At 44.8% G+C, this 20,214-nt stretch overlaps 1 protein-coding gene across 1 annotated transcript; it reads left to right on the top strand.

Annotated features, from left to right (window-relative positions):
• The first annotated feature begins 6,894 nt into the window (after window positions 1-6,894).
• Window positions 6,895-8,231, top strand: S100z (S100 calcium binding protein Z). Its single transcript, XM_028760214.1, has 2 exons — window positions 6,895-7,035; window positions 8,073-8,231. The coding sequence occupies exons 1-2, from the start codon at window positions 6,895-6,897 to the stop codon at window positions 8,229-8,231; spliced, it is 300 nt and encodes a 99-aa protein (XP_028616047.1).
• The last annotated feature ends 11,983 nt before the right edge of the window (window positions 8,232-20,214 follow it).

The raw sequence follows: 20,214 nt of genomic DNA, 5'->3' as shown, positions 1-20,214 counted from the left end.
CCACCTCCCTCCCCCCCCCCCCCCCCCCCCCCCCTCCCTCCCCCTCTTTTTCTCTTCCTCTCTCTCTCTCTCTCTCTCTCTCCCCCCCCCAATCAAAATGGAAGTTGCATGGTATGTACAAGTCCAGAGGATTCTTGAAACATGTTACAGGATGTGGTTTCTATTGTGCCCTAAAAGGCTTTGTCCCCAAACTTGGAGATGGTGGAAATTTTAGGCAGTAGTTCCAGCTGGAAAAAGTACCATGCTGGGACTGTGACTGTGAAGTGTTTGCTGGGACCTGGCTTTATAATTTTTTCCCCTCTCTTCCCCTTCCCTTTCCCTCTTTCTCCCCTCCCTGTCTCTCCTCAGATCATGGGTCAACCATGACACTAACAGATTAGTTCAGACTACCTTCTCCACCATTCTACTCTACCTAACTGTACATCCAGAAACAACAGAGCCCAGTGATCGTGGACTAAAACCATGAGCCAAAATACATCTTCCCCTTCTATCTTCTTAAGCATTTTGTCATAGCGATGGGAGGCTAACCGGAGGCTAACCCAACAGTTCCCAGGATCCTCAATTCCTTCCCAGTGCTGCAGGCTACACGCTTGGCTCCAGTCACCCCCACAAACAGATACATGGAGTATCTAGTTAAGAATAGGGTGAGAGGAAATGAAGTCCCATGGTTCTATCAGACAAAGACATTAGAAACAGTATCAGGGCTAATTGAAACAAAATTCCTTTTTCTTTTTCATTGTTGTTGGCTTGTTTGTTGAGACAGGTTCTTCCAATGTGACCCTGGCTTGCTTAGAATTTTCAATATAGACCAGGCTGACCTCATGACCTCATGACTTATGGCAATCCTCCTGCCTCTACCTCTCAAGTATTGGGAGAGACATGCAGCACATGTTTGCTTCTGGTTTTGTTTTTGGATCTAGGGTCTTACTATGTAGACTAGGCTGACCACAAACTCTGTGTAGTTCAGTCTGGCCTGGAACTCATGATGCTCCTGCCTCAGTTTCCCAAGTATTGAGAGTATAGATGTACACCACCACACCTGGCTATTGTTACAAAATTCAAAACGTGGAGTCTTTAGACCTGGCATATGAATGTTTATACCACTCTATGAATTGTGTGTATAAGCTAGCCATGGTTTCCCTGTAATTCCAGTGCTTAAGAGGCTAAGGTACGAAGATTCTTGCAAGTGTGAGGACAGCAGTGTCTACATGGTAAGTTCTAGATCAGCATGGGCTGCAGAGTGAGATCCTGCTTCAAGAAACAAAAAGCAACTACATAAGATATGCTTATAAATGAGTGGTGTGACAGTCTTTCCATTAACCCCTTAGGGGCAATGATGTAAGGAATGGTCCTAGCAGGCATGCTGTAACTTCACAGAGAAATGCCCAACTGAGGCCACACAACGTCCCCAAGAGATCACTAAGCTATAACCAGACAGTTTGATTTAGCAGGAGAGATGTAGGTCAGCTATCAGATACCCTCTCCATGGGAGTAAAATCAACCCAAGAGGACGATCTCTTTATCACATGAGCTTCAAAACTAAGGTAAGGAGTCTTGAGCCATGTTTCACCAACATCTGTCTATTTCTGAGCTGTTGAAGAAATGAGAAGTGCACTGAAGAGGAGAGGACACCTCTTCTGGAATCTGAGTTAGACGTTGAAGTCCAGAGGAGCAGGTGAGGTGGGATTGTGGATCTGGACCCTAAGCCAGAGACTCCTGGAAGGAAGAAGCCTTCCTTAATGCACGACAAACTCCAAAGTCCCAGCACTGTCTCTGCCTCTGCAACTGGGTGAACTGGGTTTGTAACCTGTATGTCCAGTCTTGCAAGATGAGTTCTTCACGGAGAAAGTGGGCCTGTTTTCTGGAGCAAGGGCAGGTAGGGCTCCCTGGAGAGTGTCTCTGCTGAATGGAACTCACCAGGCAGAACTCTCGACTCTGAGTCCTGTGCAAAGGTGAGAAGGCTTCCAGAAGCGAGATCCAAAACCACACTTCAGAGCTTATGAGACAAGACCCACACCCAGTATGGCCTCCACGTTGTACCGGCCTCCATTTGTGCCTCTGAACCTTACTGCCATTGCCCAGGGTCTGCATTATAGACATGATGTAAATCCTCATGTGTGTCAGAAAACAGGGGAGATGGGTTTACACTGCAAAGCAGGACCCTTCTCAGGTTGCCACTTATTAAAACCTAGATCTCTTTGCTGTAGACTCTAAAATGGCTCGCCCACTGATATATATATATATCACATTACACACACACACACACACACACACACACACACACCCCTGTCCTGGAGAGGGGCTGCAGGAGGATTGGACTTCCGGGTTGAATGCCATGAAAATACACTCCAGAAAAGTCATTAGGAAACCCAAGGGGCCTTGACAGTAGCCAGAGGTGTTCTAACAGGGCAGACCTTGCCCAGTTGATGCTGAGCTCTGACACAGCAGGGCTTTGCAGCATGAGGTGATGCTTTCAGAACCAGAACGATGGTTTGTGGCAAAGATGAAGCCTTGAGAGGCTAATATTGATGAATTCTATTAAGATAAGGGGGTGGGGTGGGAAGATGGCTCCGCAGCCAAGAGCACTAGTTGTTCTTGCAGAGGACTGGGTTTAGTTTCCAGCAGCCACATGGTGGCTCAGGACCATCCATAACTCCAGCTGTAGAGGAGCCAGCATCCTTTCCTGTGCCTGTACCAGGCAGGCACATGATGCACTTACATATGCACAAGCAAACCATTCATACACGTAAAACAAAAATAGATGTTAAGGAGTGATTTGCTGAAAACTTATTGTTTATTCAGATTTTCATTTCTCAAGCTGGACATGGTGCATGCCTTAATCCCGGCACTTGGGAGGCTGAGGCAAGTGGATCTCTGTGAGTACAAGCTCAGCCTGATCTACAAAGTGAGTTCCAGAACAGCCAAGGCTACACAGAGAAACTATGCCTTGGAAAACAGAACACAAACAAACAAACAAAAAAAACATATTGTTTTTCATTTCCCTTGTTTAGGGCACAGCGCCCTCTCCTGCAGGGGCTTTCAGGTACTTTCTGAAGCCATGTGTTTATGTGTGTATGTGTCTACTTTTGAGCATGAAAGCCAGGAGAGGGCGTTGGATGCCTCAGAGCTGGAGTTACAGATGTGTGGGGATATTTACTCACTTGGCGATGGACTGGAAGCCCAGCTCTCCTCCTGACGACTGAGCAGCCAGCACTCATCTCTCCAGCCCGCTCTTTCGCTTGTTTGGTTCACTTTCATGTGTTCTACTCAAAAAAGAATTCTCTAGGCGGGACAGTTTGGCTCAGCTGTTAAGAGCACTGGCTGCTTCAGGTCCCAGCATCCACGTGGTGGCTCACAACTGTCAGTAACTCCCACTTCCAGGAGATCCAATTCCCCTTTAGCCTCCTAGCCATACCAGACACCATACACATTCAATAAACAAACACTCATACACATTCAATAAACAACTCATACATGTTAAATAAACAAAGTATATAGAGTTAAAAAATTATCAAGTTTGTAGATTTCATCTGCTTCCATCCCCCACCTCCCAACCATCTTCTTTTAAACTTCTTCACTGCCTTCCACTTCCTCCTTCTTTGGACTCTAACTTGGATGCAAACTTGGGCGTTTTAGCTCTGAGAGTCCGGAGTCATGCTTAGCTGAAAGGAGTACACATTGAGATAACAAGCAAAGGACCCAGGACGGCCCTTCTGAGCATTTGTCACCACTCCATCTGTGTCCCCAGGGTGACAGAGCTTTGTTGAACCCTTGATGTTACCTTTGTTTCTGAATGTCTTCTGGAGATCTCAGGCCAGGGCTGGTTTATAAGCCCCTGCTAATGGCCACTTGTTGTATGGGCTTAAATCCAAGAGCATTCCGTGGGCAGGCGCTCAGATGCAGTTCCAGAACCTGACGCTAAGGGACAGCACACACCAAAGGAAATCTTTAGATCCCTGCCGGCCTTAGAAACAGGAATCTGTCTGGCTTTGGAACTCCAGCACGGAGAAGCCAAACCCTTAGCTCCTAAACCCAACCAAAGCGTTTCAACCTTTGCTATCTGTTCTGTTATAAGTTTTACCTGTCACTTGAATTTTCCAAATAAAGAGTCCTGTGGACGGGTACAATTTGAACACAGTGTTGTTGAGAGTCGTACGCTCCATACAATTTACCTACTTTTGTGCACCCATAGCTTCGGAGCACACTTAACGCCAAACTCAAACGGTATTTCATCAAAATAACCCCCTCTCCCTTGGATGAGCAAAGTTTTAATGCAGAATAAAGACAATTAATCATTTGGACAAATAACCTAGACAAGGCCCAGTTTCTTGGGAGACCCCACAGACCCTGTCCCTAGTTCATTGTCTATGAATCATGGGTAGCTGATTCTCTCTCTCTCCATTCCCTCCCCGTCTCTCCCTCCCTCTCTCTCCTTTCCCTCTGTCCCTTTCTCTCCCTTATTCTTCCTTTCCCTCCTCCAACCTTCCCTCTTCCTCTCTTTCTCTCTCTTTCTCTCCTTCTAACCCCCCTTCTAAAATAAGTATTTTTATAGCCCAGGCTTGTCTTAAATTCACCACATGCCTCAGGATGGCCTTGGATTTGCCATCCTCCTGTCTCAGCTTCCCAAGAGTGGGGAATTACAGTTATCAATCACTCAGGTGGCTGCCAGCATAGGGGGCTGAGCACTGCCATGTGCCTAATTTTGTGCTAAGTATTGTAAAATACAAAGATGGACCAGGCATGGCGGAGCCTGGGATCAAAGTACTCATTCCAAGTGTAGAGAATGTGTAGCAGCAATTACAGGAATGTCCCCAAAGCACTATGCTGAGAGAGAGGAGGTTCCCTGAAAGGCGTAGGGAGTTGGGGCGATGCAGCCAAGTCACACGAAGGGGTGATATTTGCTTCAGTCGTCAATGAGTAGGTGGGACATAGTCAAGGCAAGAGAGACCAACATTTCTCTCTGTATGCAGGCAGGGACAGAGCGGCTAGTGCCGGGATGAGTGGGGGATGATCCCCTTGTGATTAACTGTGACAGAAGAATGGGGACCCGACTGCAGGAGCACGGACAGTCAGCACTGAGCGCCTTGAGGTCTGAAGGTGGCGGGGAGTGGACATCTGAACGGTGACAGGAGCTGGCGTGGAAAGTGGCAGTGGGTGACCGAGATGGTCCAAGAGGAGCAGGAGGTGGGACGAGGGAAGGTGCTTTAGTCTGATGCTGACTGAATTTGAAAAACTTACAGGACTCTTCAACAAAAAGGGATCCAGGTGGAAGCCAGACAGACCATCCTGACGCTTAGCAGACATCTGGGCTAAAGAGATTATAGAAGTGTCTAAGATGCTCCAGAAGCAATATTCCAGAGCTGGAGAGTAAGAGAGCATTCAAAATGGAGGGAAAGTGGCCGCAAAGCCTTGGGGACAGTCTTAGCAGGAGACCTGAACCTACAGAAGACACCAGTGTCCGTCTAACACAGTCCAGGAAAAGTAATAGTAGGGTTTGCTTCCAGAGAAGGTTCTTCTGGCCACCACACTTGTGGGTGTTAGGCACCCAGCTCAAGCCCTCCGTACCCCTCCTTAAAGTGTTTCTTGAGAATCCTCCTGCACATTCCTTCATACATAGCTTTTCTCTCCTTCACAGACACCAGGTAATGCATTCCTACATGTGATAAGCCTAAAATTGGTGAAAACCGCATAGACCAGGAAGACTTACGCTCAACCATCTTGTTCCACCTTGTCACCCAGTATGTGGTTCAGGTACTAGCTGAGCCCTTAGTGAGTCACTGTGCAGACACAAGATTGAGAGCGTGAACATGCATGTGCACACACATGTACACACATGCACACACATGTTCTCTCTCTCTCTCTCTCTCTCTCTCTCTCTTTCTCTTTCATTTTGTTCTTCTTTTAGGTCTTTCAATACCAGGTCTCCCTTTAACACAAGCCAATCTGGAACTCACTATACCCCAGGCTAGCCTCAAATTCATGGTCTTCCTACTTCAAATTTTGAGGAGCTGGGGTAGCAGACAGGGGCCCCCAGTCTCAGCTACATTGATTCTTGACTGCAGGGCGTCTTCCCAAGCAGCTCCCACTGTTTTTATTTCTGACTGTGAGCATGCCATTGGGTCAGCTAACTCTGTTCAGAGTCTGCTCCCTTGACCTTGAAAGCCCGTTGCTGAGGCGTGGCTAGGTTTGCAACAGGGTTTCTTCTTTGCTCCTTTATTTTTAGACTCCATCCTAGTCGTCAACTTCCTAGCAACAAGCTGTATTTCTACCTCTGTTCCCACAGGAGCAGAGGGGGCTTTCCCTTCCCACTCTGCCGTCCTCTCTAAGACCCAGCACACACCTACCTTCCTCCGTGGCCCTTGGGGCAGCAGCGCACACCTGTTCGTTCTGCTGATTAAAAACAGACTCAGAGGCATCCCCAGTTGAATCTCTTGTCTCTGATAATTGTCGTTTGTTGGGAACAGGTGTACCAGGTGGAAACCCAGGGACCTGTGCTCAGAGGACAGCTGTGAACACCGTAGACAGCCGCATCCCATCGTATAGGTAGGACGTAAGGAATTTTCCTTTTCTTTTGCTTTATTCATTTATTTTTCAATTGTGTTCTAACATTACTCTGGGTCTGTTTGGTTGTAAAACTATGAATTGCTGGAGGCACACGGGTCGGAGGAGTGGGAATTAGAGAGGAGAAAAAACACCTTTAATGCTCTTGTTTGCAGCTTGCTCTCGAATGAGCGGAACACTGTCTTTAGTGGACCATTATTTCAGTTTAAGAACTGTCACTTGTGTATTCTATTTTCACAAAAGAGTTGATGTGTCCCCATGTGCTTTCTTTGAGCGAGTGCCTTCCCCTTGGTTTGGCGTCCTGCTCCAAGAGTAATCCACTCCACCGCCAGCATGCCCACCCAGTTGGAGATGGCCATGGACACCATGATTCGCATCTTCCACCGGTACTCTTGCAAGGAGGGGGACCGGTTCAAGCTCAACAAGGGGGAGCTGAAGATGCTGTTACAGCGAGAGCTCACAGAGTTCCTCACAGTGAGTCTGTCTTCCTACTTCCTCTGCTGCTGCATAGATGGGGGATGGCTTTGGGGACAGGTGTTATGAAAATACTGTCCATCATTTGCTTCAAGACCCTAAGTGCTGGGGAAGTAGATCCTGGAGAGCCTTCTTTTCTGCATACATTGGTGGGAGCCATTTTTCTTTTCACTATCTGAGGCTCCAGGTATAGCTAGCCATTGTTAATTATAATGATAGCACTGGGTACAACTAGCCATATCTTTTATTGTTGCACCGGAATATTGAATGTTGGATTTAAAAAAAAACAACTCTATGTAATTGTCAACACTGGGAGAACCTAACCATAGCGGTAAGGAAAATGGCTCCCAGATTTGTCTTTTTGTGTGTTTCAGACACTGTGTTAAGTGTGGTTATGAGATAAAATAGTTTGTACCCCATATAATACTTGGGACACACTTAGTGAAAAATGCACGTTGTTTAATGTGAAATTCAAATTTATTCAGGTGTCCAGTACTTGTACTGGCCTTATTCAGCAAACTTGGTACTAAGCATCTTCAAATGCATTAAAGCATCTTCATAACGTGTAGGTAAAGACTATTCTTCCCATGGGATAAATTACGGAATTCTGAAGTGTTACATGATTGTTCCAAAGCCTACTGACGGTAGATGATAGGGCCACTCATTGTCCCCTTTGACTTTGAAGCCTCTGTTTATATGTTGTCCAACTATCCTCTGGTGTCCTGGTCCTCTGATGTGTCTCTCAGTGTCCTGGTCTTCTGCCTGTGGTCTCCACTAAATGCATTTCCAGCAACCATAATTCACTTGAATCTGCGACTGTTTCTTTTGTGATTCTGGCCCTTTGGGTCTGAGCTGGTTTCTGTGGACCTGAGGCAGGGGTTGAGACTCTAGGCTGGCTCGGATCTCCTTGTAAATAGACTTTGGGAATTGTCTTTAGGAGAATGAAAACTTGCATGCAAACAAACAGAAGGAAGATGTGACTTCAGTTGTCATGACCCTCCAGGCCTCCAAGTTAGAAACTCTCTTTTTCTTTTTAGTGCCAAAAGGATCCCCAGTTGGTGGATAAGATAATGCAGGACCTGGACGCCAATAAGGACAACGAAGTGGACTTTAATGAGTTTGTGGTCATGGTGGCAGCTCTGACAGTCGCTTGTAATGATTACTTTGTAGAGCAACTGAAGAAGAAAGGCAAATAAGGATGACTAGTAAGCTAGCAAAAGGCAGAAACAGATCCAAAGTCTGTGCCTCCTGTGGATCTATAGCCTTCCTGTTTATAGACACCGTGATATGACTTATATATGTATACTTATTAGCAATAAGTTATGTTAACCTTGACATACTGACTTCACACAATTAGTTATTCCAGGTCTTAGGCCCTCTTTAAAAATTTCCCATATTATTAAAAGTGTTATGATTTTTAATCTAGGTTTATGTCAAATAGAGAGCACCCACAAGTTTAGCCACTTTTAAAAGAAAATTTAAATTTGGTGAATTTCTAAGATCTTTTTCTTAAATTGTGCTTTGCTATTTCTTCTTTACTGAAGAGATGACTAGGCTCTCCCCATAGGTTATTAATTGTGCTTCAGATGGCAGAAGCTGAGAGCCTTCTTTACCAGCCTTTCTGCGGGTAAAGAGAAGCCTGGAGCTCTGTGGTGTGGCACACACCTTTAATCTCAGTGTTTAGGAGACAGAGGCAGGCGGATCTCTGTGAGTTCGAAGCCAGCCTGGTCTACATAGTGAGTTCCAGGACAGCCAGGGCTATGCAGAGAAACCCTGTCGCAGGAGGTGTGTGTGCGTGTGCTTTGCTCAGTGAGTTAGAGCTGAGTGGACAGATTCAGGCCTACATGTTCAAACTGTTAAGAGCTGAACAGAGTCTTGGGAGTTGGTAAATACCCTCCCGCGCCCCCCCAGGACTGACTGCTTTATACTGGATACCAGGTCCCAGAGCTTAGGGTTATACAGCATCAGGCCTGGGGATACTTCCTTCCTTCCCTCTCCCTTCCTGGTCCCACTACAGCACTCCAGCTTGTTTGCTGTGCCTAAAATAAATGACTTGTACAGAAATCCTTGACTAAAAGTCAGCTTCTGGGACTCCAAACTGTGGCAGACAATTGGGAGAATTTAAAGAAAGGAAATAGTACTTTAAAGCGACAATGCCAGGTCCTGGGGGAGGACCCTGGTGGCTCAAGTGTCCTGGGGGAGGACCCTGGTGGCTCAAGCCAGGATTCAGGGGTGGAGCGAAGGCATGCAGCTGATGCTCGGGAGGAGAGGCACTCTAGGAAGTGTCACAGAGCAGATTGTTGTTGGCCTGATACACAGTCTATCTTTCTCCACACAGCGGAGGAAGTCTGCTTATGCAAGGGTGTATGGGACCAGCTAAAATGCTTTATTTCCTAATACGTTGTACAGCTTGGGGCAGGGGGCAGGGCTGGCCTTACCAGGTAACCTGGACTAAGGGAAGCAGAAGCCTGCTAGGAATCTCGGGGAATGTTTTGCTGACTGTTCCACCTTCTACCTGTTACTTCTTTCAGTTCCTTTCCATTGGTTTGCCCCCATGAGGCTTGAAGTGGAGCTCCCACCTGGCTCTGAAGGGCAGTGGAGAACGATGTCTGAGGAAGGGGTTGTCTGTGTTGGACACAGCTCTCCCCTCACAGGGAGCCAGGAGAGCCAGGAGAGCATGGCACCTTGGGAGCTAGCAAAAGAAGACTTTAGGGGGGAAAAAAAAAGGTGAGATCTCAGAGGAGAGGAGTAAGAAGAGAAGGCAGGATGGATGGTTAGACCCGGCAGGCGGAGGTCATCATGAGGTCAGTGTTGTTGAGGAGGAGGATTTGGATTAGGAAATGGTCTCAGTCTCTGGACCACAAGTAGGCTCTCAATACGTATTTCTGTAATAAAACCCACAAAGGAACTTGCCAGCCACTGATGTTCTAGATCGAAGACCTGCCATATTTTGGTTTGGCCTCCTTCAAACCAATTTTAAGTGAGAGTTTGGGAAGATTTTAACAGGATGGCGAAGGACTCCAGAGAAGAAATCTGTACCCTGCAATGCACTTCCCTCTGCCTTTCAAAGGGATACAAGGAAGTAGACAGACTTGAACACACATGTGGCTGTGTGTAGGTTCTTTTCTTTGTCTTTTTTTTTCTTTTTAAAAAATTGAAAATAAACACATTGTACAGTGGAGGTTGGTTTTTTTGTGTGTGTCCACAAAGGCCTGAGGCTTCTCAGACCCTTTACCTTTTCCATTTCAATTTGGTCTGAACTTTACATGTTCTGAAGTAGCTCACTGAAACACGAAGAGTAAACCCAAGCGTTTGCTCACTGCTCTATTCTTGGAAGGATGTTCTGCAAACAGCGGAGAAAATGGGAAAACGATGTTCATGTCATGGTGTTTCTGAAAATCAACCAAAAGTAGGGATAAGCAATTTATGTCTCAAGTTAGATTTCAAATGAATAAGAATTGCACAGTGTACCAAAAGTCCCTCTCGAGTAAACAAGCCTTCTTTTTCTTTCCTGTGCCCCAACCCTTCGGTTAGCTACACAAATCTAATTTTGTAGGAGGCAAAATTACTTAGTGCCTATATCTAGGGACACTTGTCTTTTTTTTTTTTTTTAATAAACGAAGTTTAAACACATTCACAAGCTGTCTTTGAATGGGTGTCTGCTGCTGTTCATTATTTGCTGAGGTCGTTACACAGAGCAGTTTATAAGGGACAGTAGTCTGGTTTGTCTGGAGCTCTGCATCTGAAAGACTGTGCTAGAACACTGAGGACAGGGTCAAGAAAGGCTTCCCAGACGCTGCAGAGATGTGCACCAAGTGTTTGATATGAAAAACATGGGAGCGTTGGTAAAGAATGAGAAACAGAGAAGGCAGTGGACTTGGATTAGCAGGGATGGTTTGAGAGCGTGCAAGTTCCAGGGTATCCAAGGGTCTAAGGTGTAGATGGGCAGGAGAGTTAGGTAACAGGTGCTATTTGAAATTTGTTTTTAAATGGCCTTCTTAGAAGGTTAGATCTTTGCAGCAGAGGTGTAGTGTTCTTTCATTCTACTTTGAAGTACAGATCTTTGAGCCAGGCATGGTGGCTCACCAGCACTAAGCAGGCCAAGGCAGGAGAGTCATTTTCTTTGTTGTTGTTTCAGAAATCAAAGCAAAAAGTAAATAGATGACAGATAGATGATAGATAGGTAGACATATAGATAGATGATAGACAGATAGATAGACAGACAGATGGATGGATGGTGTGCCCCAGCACCCTGCCCCAATATTCTACTTGATTTCAGTAAGGCCTAGGCTTCAGCACTCAGTTGGACTTTCAGCCAGTGTTAAAACTCACTTAAGGGGCTCAGAGATGGCTCAGCGTTTAAGGGTGCTTGATGCTGTTCCTGAGGACCCAGGTTTGGTTTCCAGTATCCATGCTAGGTAGCTCACAACTGCCTATTACTCCAGCTCCAGGAGATCCAACACACTTTTCTGGCTTCTGTGGGCACCCATAAATATGTGGCTGGCACACACACACACACACACACACACACACACACAAGTAAAAAATAATAAAGGCTTATTTACTATTGACGCTGGATCATAGTAAATTCACTTGGACATCAAGTAGTCTAGTGACTGCCGTGTCCGACGCCCCAGCCCTGCTATCTTAGTTTAGCCAACAGAGTTCTGCTTCTCTAGCCTAAGGCTGCGTTTATTCCTAATGTGCCAGTGTCCCCCATTCCCCACCCCCATCTTACCCCGGCTTTCTCCTCCCCCATGTCCTTATGTTGTCTGATTTCCTCCAAAGGAAATATGGCTGAGCGAGAACTGTCCCCGTGTTCCTAACCCACTCCTCTGTGCTGCCATCCAACCGTCTCCCTGTTTATTTTAGAGTCTAGACTGTTTCTGTTAGCAATACCTGCAAATTTACAGAAACGCACACCGTCAGGCTCTTTCCACACCCAGGGAGGATGATCAGATGTTCAAGTGCCCAAAAACTGGAGCCTCTGACATTCCTAGACAACACTCAGTCAGCGTTGACCTCATGGATGGAAGCCATTCACTAATTATGTGGATTTTCAAACTTTATTTAGTAACTGTGTTTGCGTGTGTGCACAAGCACATACATACGAGTGTACGCATGGAGAGCTCAGAGGACAACGTGCAGGCGTCAGATCTCCCTACCGTGCGGATCCTGGAATCGAACTCAGATCGTCAGGCTTGCTCTTGAGCCATTTTGCTGTCCCTAATATGAACTCTAAATAGTTAGGTTTGGTTTTTTTTTTTTTTTTTTTTTGGTTTTTTGAGACAGGGTTTATCTTGTAGCCCTGGCTATCCTGGAACTCACTCTGTAGACCAGGCTGGCCTCAAACTCGGAAATCCACCTGCCTCTGCCTCCCAAGTGCTGGGATTAAAGGCGTGCACCATCACCGCCTGGCAATAGTTAGGTTTTGATATGATCTCAATTTGGATAAAAGAAATACAGTAGTGCAAGGGCTGGCAAGATAGCTCAGATGGTAAAGGCCAGCACATATACCCATCTCACATCGGTACAGAAATGCAAAAATATTTTTTAAAGCACTGCGGCGGCATGAGTAAAGGGAAATCTTTTTTTTTTAATTGGATATTTTATTTATTTACATTTCAAATGTTATCCCCTTTCCCTGTTTCCCCTCTGGAAACCCTCTATCCCATCTCCCCTCCCCCTGCTTCTATGAGGGTGGACCCCAACCCACCTACCCACTCCCACCTCCCTGCCCTGGTATTCCCCTATACTGGGGCATTGAGCCTTCCCAGGACCAAGGCCCCCTCCTCCCATTGATGCCTGACAAGGCCATCCTCTGCTACATGTGCTGCTGGTACCATGGGTCCCTCCATGTGTACTCTGGTTGGTGGTTTAGTCCCTGGGAGCTCTGGGCAGTCTGGTTGGTTGATATTGTTGTTTTTCCTATGGACAAACCCCTTCAGTTCTAAAAGGAAATCTTAAGGAAAAAAGTTGAATACACATTGAACATAATGGAAGTACATCAGTTCAAAACTTGTAAGACACAGTGCAAGAGCCCCTAAAAGAAAAGTTTACACATATTCACATACATACACATACATGCATACATATACATTCATACACATTCATATAATACACGTATAATATACATATACACATACAAATAGTTAGGGGCTTTTGAGAGTGCTCAGTAGGGAAAGTGTTTGGCATGCCTGAGGACCTGAGTTCGGATCCCCAGAGCCCATGTAAATCTGGACTTAGTGATGTACAGCTGCAATCATAGTGCTTCTATGGTAAGATGGGTGTAGAAACTCAAGAAGCTCATGGGACAGATAGTCTGGTGTTTGCAATAACAAACAAAAAGAGACCCTGTCTCAAACAAAGAAGATGGTAAGGACTGATACCCAAGGTTGTCCTCTGACTCCCACACACATGGCATACCATGTTGAATGTCCATGTTGACACCCCCACTCCCCACATACACAGAGATTTAAAAGACCATTACATTGGAAAGAGGAGACGCTTAAATCAGTATTTCTTACAATTTCATATGAGAAGTTTACGTATTTACTTCAACTATCAGTAGAATTTCAAAATACAATGCACATGAATTCCCAGCCTTACTTTAAAATATTTATTTTATGTGTGCCTGAGTGTGTATGTATATATACCATGTGCACACGGGAGTCTTTGGAGGTCAGAAAAGTCATTGGGTCCCCTGGAACTGGAGTTGCAGATGGTTAGATTAACCATATTGGGGCTTGAACCCAGGTCCTCTGCAAGAGCGGTGAGTGCTATTAACCACTGAACCATCCCTGTAGCCTGCTTGGTCTTAATTTTAATTAGCAGCTATTCTACACTATTCACAGGCAGAATGATTCTGAGTATCAAGCTACATTGGTTTACTGATGTTAGGCAGCGTAAGAAAGTGCTGACCGGGCTGGAGAGATGGCTCAGTGGTTAAGAGCACTGGCTGCTCTTCCAGAGGTCCTGAGTTCAAGCCACAGCACCCACGTGGTGCTCATAAGCATCTGTAATGGGATCTGATGCCCTCTTGTGGCAGGCAGCCTGTGATGGTTTGAATATGCTTGGCCCAGGGAGTGGCCCTATGAGGAGGTGTGGCCTTGTTGGAGTAGGTGTGTCACTGTGGTTGTGGGCTTTAAGACCCTCTTCCTGGTAACCTGGAAGTCAATCTTCTGCTAGCTGCCTTCGGAACGAGATGGGACTGTCAGCTCCTCCAGCCCAATGCCTGCCTGGACGCTGCCATGCTCCTGCCTTGATGATAATGGACTGAACTTCTGAACCTGTAAGCCAGTCTCAATTAAATGTTGTCCTTTATAAGAGCTGCCTTGGTCATGGTGTCTGACCAGCAGGAAAACCATAACTAAGATAGAAGTGTCTTTGCATATGGAGCACTCATATGCATGAAATAAATAAATCTTAAAAAAAGAGAAAGAGCTGAGTACATAACAACACAACTATAAGCAGTTCAGAAGGTACACTGGGTACTGGAACAGGCATCGGACTATCTGGTCTTCCAAAGGCCAAGGCAAAGCTTAGGCCTAAACCAGCAACTGGCTGAATACTGATGCTAACGTTGACTCCTGAGGCATCAGTACCAGATATTTCCATTACGTCACCACCCAGCTTCTTGGTGGCCAGCATTTAGCTATTTCCTGCTCTTTGTTCTTGTGAGTAGTGCTCCAACGACCAGCCATAAACAAGCATCTGTCAGTCTTCAGGGAACTTCCTGTAGGACTAAGATTTAAAACTAACCTTTATGTCCTTTATGGACAGGCTTGTTTTACTTAGCAATATCCATTTGAGTATCTTCTCTGACTTTTCATATCTTGGTAGGTCACTGTTTTTCAGTGCTGAATTCCACTGTCCGGTGTCCAGGTATCTTATAGTTTATCTTGTCATCTACTGATTGATGTCTTGGTTGTGCCCAAATTTTCATACTCAAAAATAAAGCCACTGGAAACACACACATGTTGCTGTGTAGATATGTTTATTTCATTATTAAAAATTTCGGTTACATGTACATGTGTTTGTGATTATGCATGCATGAGTGTAGTGTCCTCAGAGGCCAGAAGAGGGCATCAGATCCCATTGAACTAGAACTACACGCTTAAGAACTGTCTGAATGGGTGCCAAGAACCAAACTCAGGTTCTCTGTAGAGCAGCAGATGCTCTCACCCTCTGAGTCATCTCCAGCCTCTAGACGTGGAAGTTTTGTTTTGTTTTGTTTTGAGACAGTGTCTCTCTGTGTACCCCTGGCTGGCTTAGAAGTCACTATGTCTGGCCTCAAGCTCACCTGCTTCTTCCTCCCAATACTGAATTTAAAGGCGCACACCCCCATGCCTGTCTCAGACAGAAGGTTGTTTGTTAGTTTTTTTTTGTTTGCTTTTTGAGATAACATCTTTCTATATAGCCTGACTCTCCAGGAACTCACTCTATAGTCTCGGTTGGCCTCAAATTCACAGAGATCTGCCTGCCTCTGCCTCTTAAAGGTTCTACATAACAAGTTCAAGGCCAGCTAAGGCTACCAAGTAAGCCCTTGTTTCAACAAAAAGCAGGGAAACAAAGGGGAAAGATTATCAAATCTATTGTAAGTAAGACCTCATTTCCACTGTGCCTAGGTTCCAGAAAATGCCCACTGCCTTCCAGGACAGGCTGTGTATCTGGCTGTCTCGGAATACGCCTCATGCTAAATGTAGCCTAGAGGCAGCACGAGGGCATGGGTTTACCATAAATGTATCCAATTTAATTGTTACCATCCACAAGCAGCTGGCTGGGTGTCTTGACTGTGTGGGTCTGTGATGTCAGGAAGCTTCCGTGCTTGTAGGAGGGGCTCTGACAGGAATAGCCCTGACTGTGTTAGGCAGTGACTGCAGGGGACAGTGCTTATAGCAAGCCTTGAGAGCTTCCATTGCTCTGCAAGGAGGGACCCAAGAGAGACTCGTGCTCTGATCTTGAAATCCACAACTTTCACAGGGAAGAAAAATCCTTTACTGTTACCAGTGCCACCTGGCACCCATGGGTCTTACCATTTTCACCCAGGTTTTTCTTAGCAGATAGATCTATGCCTATACTTCATAAAAACTAAGTTGCCTCAAGCACTCTTTGTACTCTATATATTTCAGCTTAGTAAACATACACACACATACACACATACACACATCACACATACACACCACACACACCACACACACACACACCATACACACCACACACACCACACACACACACCATACACACCACACCACACACACACCACACACACACACACACACACACACACACACCCACCATACACACCACACCACACACACACACCATACACACCACACACACCACACCACACACACCACACACACCACACACACACACACACATCATGCACACCACACCACACACACCACACACACACACCATACACACCACACATACCACACCACACACACCACACACACCACACACACACACCATACACACCACACCACACCACACACACACCACACACACACACACATACACACCACACCAAACACATACACCATACCACATACACACACACCATACACATACATACCACACACACACACTATACCACACACACATACACCACACACACACACACACACACACATACACACACACACACACACACTGTGCTGGGTGGTTTTATGTCAACTTGATACAAGCTACTGTCATCTAAAAGGAGGGAATCTCAATAAAATGTCTCTGTAAGATCTGATTGTAGGCAAGACTATAAGGCATTTTCTTAATTAATAAAAGATGTGGGAGGGCCCAGCCCAGTATGGATGGTGCCATCCTTAGGCTGGTGGTCCTGGGTTCTGTAAGAAGGCAAACCGAACAAGCCAGGGGGGCACCCCTCCATGGGTTCTGCATCAGCTCCTGCCCCCAGGTTCCTGCCATATTTGAGTTCCTGTCCTGACTTTCTTCCGTGATACACAGTGCTGTGGAAGTGTAAGCCAAACAAACCCTTTCCTTCCAAACTTGCTTTTGGTTGTGGTGTTTTATCGCAGCAATAGAAACCCTAAGATATATAAACACAAACATATACATGCACACACACACACATATGTGTATAATACATGTATATACCTGATTAGCTTTTTAGTAGATGTATCATATTTACTACATTTTATTGTAGAAACTAGTTTTAATATTTATTTTTTTCCAGTTTGGTTTGTAATATTTTAAAACAAAATCAATCTTCTCCCCAAGTAACTCCATATACAAACAAACAAACAAAAGATTAAATAAAATTTATTACGGATATACCCAGCAAACATATGTATGTGTAATTAAAGACCGTGCCTGTTACTGCGGCAAATCTCAAAAAAATATGCAAGTGTCCTGGAGATGGAGGCAGTTTCAAGTTTTAACTCTGGGGCTTGGAGAGGCAAGGTGGGCAGGAGCTAGAGAATGGAACATCTATTTATTTTTCTTAAGTCCACCCATATAAATATATTCATCAAGACCATAAAAGGGAAGGGAGCTTGGTACGGTGAAAAAAAAACATTGGAGAAGGAGGAGCAAGGGAGCCCTCCAATTCTGTTTTAAGGTGGGAGAAGAGATTTTTAAAATTGACAAGAATGGGAAGGAGAGGGAAGGATGTGGCCAATCAGGGATAAGGGGCCCACAGCCAGGGGTGGGAATCCTTTGCTTCTCTATCAGCCATGATGTAGAAGGCAGCAGACTTGCGGTTTCTCGTTGCTTCCTGCCTCTGGCCCACTCTTTCCGCCTTGGCTCCCCCTGCTGGGCCCCACTCCTACTGCACCAGTTCATGATTGGGAGCTGGCTGGCTCCAGAATCCTCAGTTCTTTTTGGCTGCTCCAAGCTTGAATCAACTCCGAGTTGAGGCGAAGGGAGGCGTTCTGGGAAGTCAGGAGACTGAGGAATTCAACCATTACAGTGTACAGGGTAGCGAAGTCTGAGAGGTGGCCATTCTCAGCAGCCCCACGGTTGTCCCTGCCATCAGCACCAGGCAATCCTGAGCATCCTTAAGCCACCAGTCTGCTTTTGTATGGATGATACCAGCAGGAGATCTGTCACATCTGTCATTTCCAGGACCCTTCCCCGCTTTCCTATCATCATGACCATCATCATCACCACCACCACCACCACCACCATCATCATCATCATTTATTTTTTTTAGGTGTGCTTTCACTGTGCAACCCAAGCTGGCCTCAAACTCATCGTCTTCCTGCCCAAAACTTCTTTTTTTTTTTTTCTGTTTTTCGATTTTTTAAAATTGGATATTTTATTTATTTACATTTCAGATGTTATCTTCTTTCCCCATCCCCCTCCAAGAAACCCCCATCTCATCCCCCTCCTCCTTTTTGCTTTTATACCATTTTAATTACATACAAGTAATAAGATCAGTTCTAGGTTGAGGAACTAGCAATACAATAGATGCAAATAGTCAAGGAAAAAGCAAGACAATAAACACAGACAAAGAACAAGCAAGGCGATAAACAAAGTCCTGTAATCATTCCCGTGATCACTGTTTCTAAGGGCTTATCAGGATGATCAAAATATCTGAGCCTACTTCCCTGTCCTAGCCCAAAGTCATTTTCATGCCTGAAGCCTACTTCTTTGTTCTAGCCTAAGATTTAGATTCCTGCCTGAAATTACTTCTTTGTTTAACCTAATGTCAGATTCCTGCCTGAAGCCCATTTCCTTGTCCTTGGCCAATGTCAGATCCCTACTAAGCAGCCTCAAAAGCTCTCCACCTCTCCCCTTTTTTATTGCAAAAACAAGACTGAACCTGTCCTAGGTCATTCTGACAAGAATGCCTTCCTTAACCATCATGGAATATGCATTATCAAAAGCAATGCATTTCTGTCTTAGGTTGGTAAGGCTCTTACCTGTTCTTGGCTTGCCAGCCTATTAAATTAATAATTCTGTCTGAGGGGTCCATTTTCAGTTTCAAGTCATGTACTTTGGCTGCCAACATGCTGATGTTGTTAAAGACAAGTTTAACATGATGGGCAGGAATAAAAGTATTCCCAGGACAAAAAGGGTTAGCATGATCAAGCTATATATGCCATTCTTGAAGCTTGATCAAAATGGAAATAATGACCTTGAGCCATGGGTAATTTTATCAGCAGTATCTTCTGCATCAAAGCTCAGCAGAGCATTGTTCTTTAAATTTATAATCCCACTATGCAAAGTTAAAACATCCAGAGAGATGTTAGAAATATGCCAAATACCCTGCAAGTATCTTTAAACTTTTCCTAATTATAATGACTATCATTGTAAATTTTAGCAGTAACATAACTTCATTGGTATTTGGCATTACACTCGAGATAACTCCTTACTCTTAAACTCTGAACCTCCTTCCAATAATTTGAATAGGATAAAGAACATCAATCTGATGCTCTAAATGCCTATCTAAATCCTCTTGTATACTCAACACATTAGTAATCTTTTTTTTTTCCCTAAATGATTAACAAAAGTAGCTATCTTAACTTCCTGTGTCAAAGCAATTGCAGAGGCAGTGGTGTTAGCAATTAATGTAATTAAAACTGTTATACCAGCAATAATCAAGCCCACTATCCTCTTGCTTCTGCTTAAAGCCTAACTCACTTCTTCCAGTACTTGCAAGCTTTTTTTTCAGAAAACCAAGGTTCTGTAATACTCAGGGCAATAAAACAAAAGCTGGTTGATAGATCCCCATAAGAGACATGCCAGGTTTCAACACTAACACAATTAGAAAGTGTACAATCAATGCAACTTACAATAAAAACTGTAGAAGAAACAAAAGTATTTTAATTTGACAATTAAAAGAGCCTTAACACATGCACTAACACTTGTTTGAAATCCAGAACCTGTCCCAACCTTATCTATTGCTAACATAACATCATAGAGAACTGCCACTAACTTCCAAATATGTCTCTGAAAATGTCCAGATCTAGCCTTCCAAATGAAGACTGTTATTTCCAATATTGGACTGATTTCTAGACCAGTCCATGATTGAGTCTGAATAACTGGTCACCTTTAAGAAAAATACAAGAGTCATTATAACTTTTTTTTTTTGATTCTCTGTCCTATAAGGTCTAACAACTTGAGACAACGCAGCTTGTCCCATCTGGGATATAGTCAAGCAAAGGTGGGTCAGGAACATATGTCTAATACAGCTTCCCAGTCACCATTGCCAGG

This window comes from Grammomys surdaster, unplaced genomic scaffold, assembly GCF_004785775.1.
Source record: "Grammomys surdaster isolate TR1022 unplaced genomic scaffold, NIH_TR_1.0 126391, whole genome shotgun sequence".
NCBI lineage: Eukaryota > Metazoa > Chordata > Mammalia > Rodentia > Muridae > Grammomys > Grammomys surdaster.
The sequence above is the reverse complement of the archived record's forward strand: the minus strand, read 5'-3'. Positions and strand labels throughout refer to the sequence as shown.